Genomic DNA, 13,763 nt, shown 5'->3' with positions numbered 1-13,763 from the left:
CAGATACCATGAGTAAAAGTAAACTATTTGCAATGAAAATAATAATACTTCATTTTTTTAATTGCCAATTACACCTCTTACAGGCCTGTTCTGTATTCATATTGTTGAATTACCCCTGTTTATTCTGAGTCTGTTGAGCCCCCATTGACATGATTCCTGCCTGTGAGTATTGCAGTCGCAGGTACTTGACATCCTCTCATTCGCCCAGTTGACCCTCTATCCATTTTGACTCCGGGGACGTATTACAGTGCCTGGATGACAACGCTTCCAGCCGAGCCAGTCAGCACCACGGTGCCTACCAGTGCATTGGCTCCAGGCATGCATTCCACTACCGGCTGCTGCACCGACTCCGATGGCTTTGCAAAGTGTGTAGAAAAAAGACATTATATTAACAGAGACTTCCAATTATGAACAACTCAAGTGACACCAATGGATCATGGTACTGTAAAGTAAAAACAAACTTTGTACCCCTCTGCCCTTAGTGCATATTTTACGATCAACTTTCAAAATGAGAATTCAACCCTCCACTAGCTTTAAGGCCCCTTTTTAAATAAGAAACACTAATGTTGGCCATCTTCCATGTACATCAAAAGAAAAACTGTGTGTTTTGGATTGATTATTCAGAGTGATTAGTGTCAACAATTGTAGCAATCACACACCTACAACTGCCTCTCATGGAAGGGGGAAGAAATTGTACATGGCAACAAATAACTATAGTAAAAACTTTAACTGTATTTTACTTCCATCATTTTAACTTAGCCTCGGGCAGTGGCACGAGCTGTTACATAAACTACTCCACAGTACTCTTGGCTGGGTCCCATGCTTCCTATTGAGGGTGAAATGCTCTTTTCGTACAATGTGCAGTTTACTCCATGGTCATAGCCAATTTACATGAATGGTGTATAACTTAGTGGTAACTTTTAGCAATAAAGTCCACCTTTTCCATGAATCCTGGCAGTTATCAATTTCTGTAGAGGGAAAACACCCCAGATGCCCACCTGCTACCATCCTGACACGCACATTAAATGCAAGCCGTGAACTGCGCATCTTTAGCTCTCCATCTTAGGATCCATTGACAGAAGTGTAATCTGCCATTGAGGTCTTGTGGCTTGACAGCTTGCATTGAGTGCTCATGGAGAATTAAACACTTGCACACTTGTCTCAGGATCTATTTCTTTTCATTGTAACACTTGTTCCCCTTTACCTGGTTTACAAACTGCGGGGATTCTACTGCAATCCCTTATCCTACTTGCAAATGATCACTTGTCTGTAAGTTGCTGGAAGAGACCACTGAATACTTTTCCACACACAATGCAAAACTGAAGAGGTCACTTGAGGCATACAAAATATACCTGTCAGTTGACACTATTAGATAAACTGTAGCATTATACCATGACTGCTTTTTTGTCTGCCTTATCCCATATGGAATAATAGAACTCCATTCCTCTGTTAATGTTGTTCGCACTCCACAGAATCACTAATCTTATTCTAATTCCAACAGACACCAATCTAAGCCGATTTAGGAGACAGTTTTAAGTGCTGCTGTCTGACAACAGCATTACAATTAGAGCCCAAACAAGAAGACCTTACAGACTGATCTGCTCTCTTTGATTTTCTTCATACTTACAGTCTGTAATGAAATGCCTACAGCAGTACAGTAAAAATCTCAAAAAAACTCTAAAAACTGCAATTGAAAATTAGAAGATTTCTGAGGTATGTACGAAACATTTGTTATGTTTTAATGCTGTCATTGCAAGCTGAGTGCATACCATGAAATTCTAGTAATCGTAAGTTTCCTGGTTAGAATCTCATTATTTGCACCTTTATTTATTATTACTTGCATTTCACTTTTATTAACAAATATGTTATTTTTATTAAAAGCCAGTATTTGATAACCAACATTTCTACTTAGTACTAAATATGAAATCTGAAAACAAGTAAAAATAAATTGGGATTTAATCCAGCAACTCCATGACTGCTAGGCTTCTACATACAGACTGAGTTACTGCTAATTATATTAACTGATGATAAAAGTTTTGTACTTAATAGCACTCTGAACTTTTCTCATCTTTAAATATGAATAACCAAGTTGTTTGTGTGTATTCTGTTATACTGCATTAGGAAATTGATGCCCAGGCAATAACCTTGAAATCCTTCAAGTATGAAGAAGAGCCAGGATGTGAGTTTGCCTTGTACGAATAAAGACAGACACAACAGTAAGAAATGAGCAATTAATACCAGCAAAAAGATAGTCTGCACCACTGAGTACTGCCCACTCCAGAGATAAGCAAAATGGCTCATACTTCAAGTACTTATTTCCAGACATAAGTTTATAGGACATTTTATTTCTAGTATTGACAGCACTATTTGTCATACAAATATGAGAACTTTTTAAACACACTGCATACCTCTTTATAAGAAGTATAATGCACTGAGGGGTGCACCTTTTTGTTACTAAGATTCTCCATTCACTAGACTACATTACCATGAAGGGTGACAAGCAAATTTAACATTCTACAGACAGCTATATTTGGAATCACAAATGACGGCGGGGTACATTAGGCTCATTCCACGTACCTACATCACACGTTCTACAACAGCCAATGAGCATTCAGTAGTGTTCTGAGCTGTCTGCTGTGTGAATATCATAGCCAATGTGAGTATTAAATGTGATTATAGTAAATTATTCACTGAATTTTTAATCCATTTCTTCCGAGTTGTCTTAAGTGGTGGTGGTGGTGGTGGTGGTGGTGGTGGTGGAGGTGGTAGTAAGCGAAAAATTCTACTTAAGCAGTGAGGGATGCAATCTGCAAGATACAGGCTTTCTTCAAGCACAAAGCACATGTACACAGGTAATGCAACTGTTATTTGGAACAGGCAACAATATAATCCCCATCCTTGCTACGACCTGCATGAACCGCCATTCTTTGTGAATCGGACTATACATGATATATGGCTTGACCTTCCTCTGCTACACGTGGCTGTCAGCAACACACCAGTGGTGGACAGGCCACGGGAAACACGACTCACCTGAAAGTCATCCTCACTCACTGCATCCTCATTTTCCTCGTCGTCGTCCTCAATACTGGGAGCGCTAGGGCTCAGAAAGTCTTCTGAAGATGAACACTCCTGGAACAGTTTTAAAAATGCTTCATAAGACAAGAGGTAAAACAAAGTTAATGTAGTGCAGTCAAGTGAAATCGTGTGATACTGAGTGAATTAGATGAGGAAATAGTGCACCAAAAGTAGTTGATGGCTTATGCAATTTGGCCATAAGAGTAACTAATGATGGCTGAAGAAAACAGTACATAAAATGTAGACCGGCTACAGCGAGAAAAATATTTCTGATAAAGAGGTATTTGCAGATATCTAATATCAAGTTAAGCATTAGGAAATCTTTGCCGAGGGTATTTATCTGGAGTGCAATCTTGTACAGAAGTCAAATGTGTACAATAATCAGTTCAGGCAAGTAGATAATAGATGTTTTTAGATGTATTGTTACAGAAGAATGCTGAAGATTAGATGGGCGGATCGAATAATGAGTGAGGAGGTACTGAATTGAGGAAAAAGGAAATTTATAGCAAAATTTCAGTAAAAGAAGGGAGTGGTTGATAGGACACATCTTGTGGCATCAAGCAGTCACTACTTTGGTCGCGAAGGGAAGTGCTAGGGGTAAAAGTTGCAGAGGGAGAGACAGGCATTAATACATTAAGCAGGCTGAAATCAATGCTGTTACGCAGATATGAAGAGGGTTGTAAAGGACAGAATAGCATGGAGAGCTACATAAAACTGAAGACCACAACACACAAGGCAAGAGAGAGACTACAACAAACTTTCAGACAAAATCACAGAGAAATACTCTGTCCACTTTCTTTCTTTCACATCTAATCAAACGCGTTGACCGAAGTGATTACAGCTAAATGCATGGTATTCTGAAACATTATATAGAACATTTGTAATGCACAGGTACATGTAGGCATTATAATCAGTCCAGCAGATAATGTCCTTGTTCAATTGCATCAAATGTCAACAACTCCAGCTGGTTTAACACCGAGTCACATGGTTGGGGATGATGGAATGTACGTCATAGGAAATGGTGGTGTCTCCACAAGAGAGAAAACATAAACTCTGTATCATGTTGCTCAGAGCATTACGAAACAGTGAAAGTGAGTGTATAGAAGGCTGTCCATCTTACAAAAGGAAGATTAGGTTTTGATGTCATGTTGACATAGAGGTGGTCAGTACTCAAGTCTTCTAAAAAATCAGAACATAGTATTTACATCAAAAAACTTGCAACACTGCTACAATTTGTTAATGGCCAAAGCAAAATAAATAATGGATATTCTTGACAAAGGTTGTGTGGTAATTTTTGCACATTGCGGAGAACTGAAGGAACAGGAAAACTATGGTACAAACCTTTCAAAATGTATGAAAATTTTGTGTAAATAAATAATGGAAAATCCAGAATGGAATGCAACAATATTATGAGAAAGAAAGTTGCTACTCACCATATAGCGGAGATGCTGAGTCGCACATAGGCACAACAAAAAGACTCTCACAATTATAGGTTTCAGCCATGAACCACTGCAGTGTGGTTTCAGTTGCCTAAGACTGCAGTCATGTTTGTGAGTGCCTATTGTTGATGAAGGCCTTAACTGCCAAAAGCTATAATTGTGAGAGTCTTTTTGTTGTGCCTATCGGTGACTCAAAATTTCTGCTATATGGTGAGTAGCAACTTCCTTCTCATAATATTACAACACAAAATCAGTTATTTTTAATGACAAAGTGTGATATCGGCAGTTCCCTTGAAACATAGTGAAATTTGATATTTTCTTTATTTCTGTGAAAAAATGTTGAACATCTGAGAGCAGAAGTTCACCAATATTGTAAACTGATAGTTGTTAAATGTTCATACTGAACTCAGTTAATCATCATCATCATCATCATCATCATCATGAGGCTAAGGTTTGCATACAACCTTAAAATGACTGATGCTCTCTATTTGACTTCACTTGAAAACAGCCTGCTTTCAACATTCCATTAACAGTTTTACTCAACTATGTATTGGCAGTTTTGCACCTCAAATTGTACCCAAATAATAATGTTATTGGAGAGATCTTTAACGTGCAGCATCAATTCAACTGTTTATTTTTGTAGAGCACCACCAAATATCACGCTTAAGCTACATAAATACAGAGATCACCTTGGAACCTGTTCAATTTCCTTCTTCTAACATTCAATCACAACCATAATATACACAAGAATGGAAAAGAAAATTACGAGGCTCTGTTAGATGACATTGAGTTGGTTTTCAGAAAGGTACAGGTACCAGAGTGGCAATTCTGAAGTTACGCTTGATAATGGAAGCAAGACTTTAAAGAAAACCAAGATGTGTTCAAAGTATCTGATGAGCTATAGGAAGTATTTGGCAATGGTGCAAGATGCTCCCAGGACAACAAATGTAAACCAATGGGAAAGATACAAAATACACAATATGTACAAAAACCAAGAAGGAAAAACAAGAATGGAAAGCCAAGAAAGTTAAAAAAAAAGTTGTAAGACAGGAGGTATACCACTATTATTCAATCTACACACTGAAGAATCAATGATGGAAATGTTCATGAGTGGGATTAAAATCAATGTAAAAGGATGACAACAATAAGATCTACTGATGACATTGCTAGTCTTAGTGAAAGTTTAGAGGAACAACAGGATTTGTTGAATGGAATGAAGAGTCAAGAACAGTCCAGAACGCACTACGGAGTAACAGTAAACCTAAGAAAGATGAAAGTAATGAGGAGAAGCAGAAATGAGATTATAAGTTAACTTTATATTAAAATTAGTTATGAAGAAGTAGATGATGTCAAGGAATTCTGCAATCTTGAAAGGAAAATAATCCCATAACAGACAACACAAGGACATAAAAAGTATATTAGCACTGCTGAAGAGGGCAGCAGTGGCCAAAAGGTGTCTTCTATATTAACATCAGCCTTAATTTGAGGAAGAAAGTTCTGAGAATATATGTTTGGAGCACAGCATTGTAGGGAAGTGAATCGTGGACCATGACAAAACAAGAAAAGGAGAAAATCGAGGTATTTGCGAATTGGTGCTGTAGAGACATGTTGAAAACTAGCTCGACTGATAAGACAAGAAATGAGGAGGTTCTCCCCAGAAACACTGAGGAAAAGAATACATGGAGAACACTGAGACAAGATGACAGAATGTGTGTTAAGGAATCAGGGAATAACTTCCTTAGTACTAGAGGAAGCTGCAAAAGGTAAAAACTGTGGGGGATGTCAGAGACTGGACTACATCCAACAAATATTCAAGACATTTTCTACAAGTACTTCTCTGAGGAAAAATATTAGCACACGAAAGGAAGTTGTGGCAGGCTCATCAAACCAGTCAGGTGACTGATAACAACAAACATTATACAAACATAACAGTCATCATAGTAATCACATATGATATGTGGAAGGACTTAAATCATGCTGCATGAGCACCAGTGGCAAGTTGTAACAACAATCAAGTTAAAATCTGAAAGCAGGCTCAGTAGTGAATTCCAACACTTAGCACTGAAAATGTATTTACAGCAAAGCCAGTACAGAACCGAATTTCTGGACTGAGAGTGTAGCTATTCACACAAACATCAAATATTCCAGAACATACAAATATTACAGGCATAAGAAATTTCAGCAATCTTCCAAAACTGATAAATTCCAAATGACAAGAAATTGTGGGCAGTCAGGTTAGAACAAGTGACCCACATCATGGCAGTCATCGGTACTAACCGCTAGGCCACACCAGACACAGCACATCTCATGACAGTATGATAACTTTTTATGGAATCACATTCCTTGCCTTTGCCAACTATCAAATTGTCACCTTTCAACTGAATGTAGACCTCAACTTACATTACAGATCAATCTGTCACCACTAACTTCTTTCATGAAATAGTAAAAATAATACTGAATAAAAATTTTCAGTGTTCTTTAGTACCACCCAATAACACGTTTATATCATGTGACATCATCTACACTGTGACTGGCTGACAGAAGCAAATAGAGCGGCCACCATGTTGATTTTGATGTTTGTAAAGCTGAAGTGCCATAATTTGTGTTTTTTTATATTTATATCAGCATACTGCATAAATATAGATTAATCGATGCTGCACATTAAAAATCTCATCTAAATGCAACATGCCTCATACAGTTTGTTGTTGTGGGATGGAGTTTCACACCTGTTGCACTTGATCAGCCAATACAGGGATGTTTAATGCTGTTTGTGGATGATGCTGAAGTTGGTATCCAATGATCTCCTATGTGTGCTTGACTGGAGACAGACAGGACAACACAACATGTTGACACATGGTAGAGTATGTTGGGTTACAATAGCAGTATGCGGACGAGCGTCATCTTATTGGAAAACCCCACTAGAATCCTGTTCATGCATGGCAGCACAACCAGTCATATCATCAGACTGATGTACAAATTTGCAGTCAGGATGTGTGGAATATCCACAAGAGTGCTCCAGCTGTCATATCAAACTGCACCCCAGACCATAACTCCAAGTGTAGGTCCAGCGTGTCGAGCACACAGACAGGTTGGTTGCAAGCCATCAAATCGCCACCTCCTAACCAACACACAGCCATCATTTGCACCGAGGCAGAACCAGTTTCCATCAGAAAACCCAACCAATGTTCACCCTGCCCTCTAACAGCTCTCACTTGACACCACTGAAGTCGCAAATGACAGTGGTTTGGGGTCAGTGGAATGCACGCCTGTACCTCGGGGCTGTCCTTGAAGTAACCAGTTTGTAATAGTTTGTTGTGTGACAATTGTTGCTCAAATATCTGCTGCAGATCAGTATGATGGACCAGAGCCATATGTCAAACACGATTGTCTTTCCTCTTCATAGTGCCATGTGGCCATCTGGAGCCTAGCCTTCTTGCATCAGTAAATTCTCATGACCAGCACTGCTGCAATCATGACAGTGACTACATTAATGACAAGTCTTCCGACAATATTGCAGAAGGAACATCCAGCTTCTCGTAGCCCTATTGCACAACCTCATTCAAACTCAGTGAGATGTTGATAATGGTGTCTTCGCCACCTTAAAGGTATTCTTGACTTACGTCAACTCACCATGTCCAATCAATATCTACATCTATACTCAGTAAAGCACCATGAGGTGTATGGTAGAGGATACACCCCATTGTACCAGTCGTTAGAGTTCCTTCCTGTTCCATTCGCTAATGGAGTGTGGGAAGAATGATTGACTGAACGTCTCTGTGAATGCAGTAATTATTCTAATCTTATCCCCATGATCCTAAGGGAGCGATACACTGGTGGTTCTAGCGTATTCCTAGAGTTACCATTTTCCCATTTCTTGAAATTTTGTTAATAGACTTTCACAGGATAGTTATGTTTATCTTCAAGAATCTTCCAGTTCAGTTCCTTCAGTACCTCTGTGGCACTCTCCCACAGATTAAACAAACCTGTCACCATTTGTGCTGCCCTTCTCTGTATATGTTCAATATCCCCTGTTAGTCCTATCTGGTATGGGTCCCACACACTTGCGCAGTATTCTAGAACCAGCCGCACAAGTGATTTGTAAGCAATCTCTTTTGTAGACTGATTGCACTTCCTCGATATTCTACCAATAAACCAAAGTCTGTGTTACCCACAACTGAACCTATGTGATCATTCCAGTTCATATCCTTACAAAGTGTTACACCCATGTATTTGTATGAGTAGCCCAATTCCAACAGTGACTCACTGATATTACAGTTGTAGGATACTATGTATTTTACATTCCTGAACATTTAAACGAAGTTGACAATCTTTACACCACTTTGAAATCTTATCAAGATCCGAACGAATATTTATGCGGTTTCTTTTAGACAGTACTTCATTATAGATAACTGCATCCTCATAGTGGCGCTACCAGCACCTCTCTCACACGAGTGGCACAAAATATGAAGAGACTTATTTCAGATTTGGAAACACGCCTATAAACTTTTGTTTATGTCACAAAATTCCTCTTTGGTGCTGCAATTTTGTTTCCATCAGTGTACTCTATAAGTCTGAAAATAGCTGATCCACTTTCTGATACAGTCAACACAACTGTTATTTCTCTTCACTTAAATATTACAGACAGTTTCATGCTCAGTCTAATATTTCTGCTTCTCCTTCGTTGCAAAGTAAGTCCATATTAAACGAATGTTCTGAAAACAAGATGTAACTTGACAACCCAAGCACATTTCAAAACCTGCTGCATTTACATGGGAGCAAAAACTGATTGCAGAATTGGGAAACCAGTAACTAGAAGCAGATTTCCAGAACAAATTTGTGGCACCCACAAGCAGTATTAGGAAATTAGTTTACGAAATCTGGTTTTGGGAGCCCTTTCCAAACAGATTGGCAGAGGCCAGTGCAGCTGTCACTGATTTTCTAAAACTACAAATATATCACAAAGATAGGGGTACCAACCAATGAATACAGGAATCAATACATGAAACTACAAATTGCCTTAAACACCATATGAACTACTGCATAGTGGGTACATGGACAAGAGAAAAATTCTTGGATTTTCCAGTTACAAATACATCTTTTCCCAAGGTGAAAATACACTATAATCCAAGTGAAAGCACCTTTTTTGTGTGTTAAGGGGTAAGATACTGTCTCTCTGAGCTGTAAAATTTATCAATCCTTTAATTGGTAAAGATTTTATACACCAGTATTAAATTTTCCAGCACTTTAGGAAATAAAACCCAGCAAAAAACAAGGTGGTTTGGAAAGATCTTTGATCCACGGAAACATGTAAACTCCACATTTTCGTATTATGAAAGTATAAATATGAATTCCACCAAATACAGCATGGTAGCTTCAGCACCACTGAAATCAAGATTGCGATGCACTTTTGTCAGCCAATTATAGCTCACGTCATGTGATATCGCCAGCCAATGACAGCAGATATTCAGACCATAGGACACATGATACAGTCAGCCAATGTTGTTGTTGTTGTTGTTGTTGTTGTGGACTTCAGTCTACAGACTGGTTTGATGCAGCTCTCCGTGCTACTCAATCCTGTGCAAGCCTCTTCATCCTCGAGTCGCTCTGTAACCTGGAGTCCTTGTTAACCTGCTTAGTTTATTCATCACTTGGTCTCCCTCTATGATTTTTACCGTCCACACTTCCCACCAATACTAAACTGGTGATCCCTTAATGCCTCAGAACGTGTCCTAACAACCAATCTCTTCTTCTAGCCGGGCTGCACCACAAATTACTCACCAATTCTGTTCAGTACCTCCTCATTAGTTATGTCATCTATCCATCTAACCTTCAGCATTCCTCTGTACCATCACATTTCTATACCTTCTGTTCTGTTCTGTTCTGTTCTTGCCTAAACTATTTATAGTCTATGTTTAATTGCTATATGTAGCTACACTCCATACAAATACTTTCAGAAAAGACTTCCTGACAATTCTACACTCAATGTTAACAAATTTTCCTTCTTCAGAAACACTTTCCTTGCCATTGCCAGTCTACATTTTATATCCTCTCTACTTTGACCATCATCAGTTATTTTGCTTCCCAAATAGCAAAACTCATCTACTACTTTAAATGTCTCATTTGGTAATCTACATTCCATTATCCTTGTTTTGCTTTTGTTGATGTTCATCTTATATCCTCCTTTCAGGTTTGCCTTTCCTTAACCTATCTTCTAAGATAAATCATAGTGTCAGTATTGCCTTACGTGTTCCAACATTTCTACGGGATCCAAACTGATCATCCCCAAGATTTACTTCCACGTTTTTCCATATTGAACTAATAGTTTGGTAATTTTCACACCTGTCAACACCTGCTTTCTTTGGGACTGGAACTGTTATATTCTTCTTGAAGTCTGAGGGTATTTCAACTGTCTCATACATCTTGCTCACCAGATGGGAGGGTTTTGTGATGACTGGCTCTCCCAAGGCTATCAGTAATTCTAATGCAATGTTGTCTATTTCCGGGGCCTTGTTTCAACTTAAGTGTTTCAGTGCTCTGTCAATTTCTTCATGCAGTATCATATCTCCCATTTCATCTTCATCTATGTCCTCTTCCATTTGCATAATATTGCCTTCAAGAATGTTGCCCTTGTACAGACCCTCTATGTAATCCTTCCACCTTTCTACTTTCCCTTAGTTGCTTAAGACTGGTTTTCCATATGAGCTCTTGATATTCATACACGTGGTTCTCTTTTGCCAATAGCAACATGAATTAAGTACAATGCACACGAAACAGGAAAAGTTAACAGTTTAAACTGATATACACACAGCATAGCTACAACAAAAGCTAAGTTTTCATATTTGATACTGGTCAATTTTAGCATGTGTTACCCTTTAAGATACGCCTCTAAAATTTTAAATAATGACATAAATAGCTTGTCTTTTAGGCAAGATTTTTTTAAATGGCTGCTGCTCAAAGATTTGAGTTTTGAATGAGAATCAAATGCTCCATGAGTTAAGAAATTCAGCACACATCCTCACAACTAAGATAATTCATCTTGCATAAGAGGAAATATACTTTGAAAGTAAAGCTTCTCAAACCACCATTTGCAATATTTTCCTATGAGCTTTCAGAAATGTAAACAGTTGTGGTGTCATGCTCATTGAAAGCATTTTGTTGTTACATACCGTATTTACTCGAATCTAAGCCGCACCTGAAAAATGAGACTCGAAATCAAGGAAAAAAATTTTTCCCGAATCTAAGTCGCACCTGAAATTTGAGACTCGAAAATCAAGGGGAGAGAAAAGTTTTAGGTCGCACCTCCAAATCGAAACAAAGTTTGCCTAGTTGTAATATGAGACACAATTTAGGTCGAATGAATGACGATAGAGCTGCAGTAGTTTGGTTCGAGTCGTAAGCTTAGCAGTTACGGTTTACCAGGTAGCCGTTGCTACGCGTCACGCGCTCCGTCCGTATTTATACGGATATCCTTCCTTTTTCACGTGCTTCGTCTGGTTTGAATTGATTGCTTATTTTTCTTTGATCTGATAAGTGCCGTTCTCTTTGTTATAGGTGTTTACGTCACTCTACGCTGAAAATGCATTACTGTACTGTGTCATGCATTGTTTGTCGCATTCTGATAGTGCGTGTTTACGGCCCGTCGCCGCTCGCGGCGTGGCTTCCTTTTGTGCGCGCTACCGCCGCTTACAAATAAAAAATAGAGAGGAGTCGTCTCATTAGCGAAACATTTGTTGTTACTTACACTACCTCTTCCTTTGATAATGATCAACAAGAACCAAATAATAGACTGCGTATGATAGACGATGTTCTGAACGAAATTTTAGCGAAAATTTTTCTCCGTTTGAAAATCTTTGCAGGCGCCTCTTTGGTTCATTACATTCTGCACAGAAATTAGTCATCTTAGATTTAAAAATCTAGTCAGTTGCCGTGCTTCATTTCTGACTGTATCACTATCAGGCATAAGAATAATACGAATATAAACATGACATGATACGTGTATTCTTCCGCGTTTGCTGTTGTCTCACTCTAGTTTCGGAGTTTACTAGGCAGATAGGATTTAAATGAGATAGTAGTAAACACGAAACAATACATGGCAAAATGTTATATTCGTATTAATCTTATGGCGAAGAGAATACTACATGTGATTCACAATTCATAAAAGCTCCTATTAGCAACCATCTCTTCTCACAGGTAGAAAAAAATTCAGAACGTAGAGTTGGCCATATTGACAAACATCCCAAACAGTCTTGCCAGTCGGATTTTCGTAGTACATTGAAATGCTGCTACATTCGAAGATCAACAATACAGAATTTGTATTTACTTCGTTGGATAATGTACCAAAACGCAGTGGTCCAAACTCTGAGCGGAGGAAAAAGGCTCGTCTTCCACTTTTTTTTTAATTTATTTACTGACGCAGAGATTTTGGTACCAGTATTTATCTTTGTACCTACAATGCATGCCTGTGTGGCGCTACATATATTCGACGGCAGAAGTTAGTTGTGGCGGCACCCACCAACATTTTTCAGAACTCCCGCTTGCTTTGCACTCGATTCTAAGCCGCAGGCGGTTTTTTGGATTACAAAAACCGGAAAAAAAGTGCGGCTTAGATTCGAGTAAATACGGTAGTACTGCATAGTCTTCGTCCTAAGGCCTTTGACATACTTTGGTGTCAGCAGACACCTGTCTGTGCACTGTGCATGTTGTTGTAAATGACACATTTTCTTTGCAACTAGAGTTTTATTTTGGTGTCCGCCTCTCATTTACATTTTATTGCTGCAGTATTATACTGCAGGAGTAGGTTAAATTAAAATTCTTTGTTAGTGACAGTTCCTCCCAGTTAAAATTATAAAACTTAACTGAAAAATGAAAAACCCCCAGTATAAAAAATTCCCAGGTTTTCACCATATTTTTCCTGGATGAAAAAATCCCACAATTTTCCTAGATTTCCCAGTTGTCTCAGGGCATATACACCCTGCACTAATGTGCATGAAACAATTCAACACATGTAGGAATCCTAATGTGTTACAGAGAGGGCAGAAATTATGCGATTACGACAGAGGTGACAAAGGCAGGCAGTTGCTGTGATTTCCTCCCACAAGGCTGAAGCTGTCATTTAATGGCAAATACCACAACCTACTCCTGCATGGCAAGTGAAAATGGTGGCACCTATATGCAAGTGACATTACTATCTTCTACTCAAAGTAATGAACAGGCAAAATGTATTCTGGCTCAAGGCAGCAAGTGACAAGA

At 38.6% G+C, this 13,763-nt stretch overlaps 1 protein-coding gene across 9 annotated transcripts in view; it reads right to left on the bottom strand.

Moving 5' to 3' along the window:
- LOC124551076 (zinc finger protein 501-like) overlaps window positions 1–13,763 on the bottom strand; it is a 137,315-nt gene that overhangs the window by 71,170 nt on the left and 52,382 nt on the right. For all 9 annotated transcript variants that reach the window (XM_047125981.1, XM_047125985.1, XM_047125986.1 and 6 more), the window contains one exon: window positions 3,031–3,129. In XM_047125981.1, the coding sequence (XP_046981937.1) occupies window positions 3,031–3,129 (99 nt within the window). The remainder of the gene's footprint in view (window positions 1–3,030; window positions 3,130–13,763) is intronic.

Source organism: Schistocerca americana, chromosome 9 (genome assembly GCF_021461395.2).
Source record: "Schistocerca americana isolate TAMUIC-IGC-003095 chromosome 9, iqSchAmer2.1, whole genome shotgun sequence".
Taxonomy (NCBI): Eukaryota; Metazoa; Arthropoda; class Insecta; order Orthoptera; family Acrididae; genus Schistocerca; species Schistocerca americana.
The sequence above is the reverse complement of the archived record's forward strand: the minus strand, read 5'-3'. Positions and strand labels throughout refer to the sequence as shown.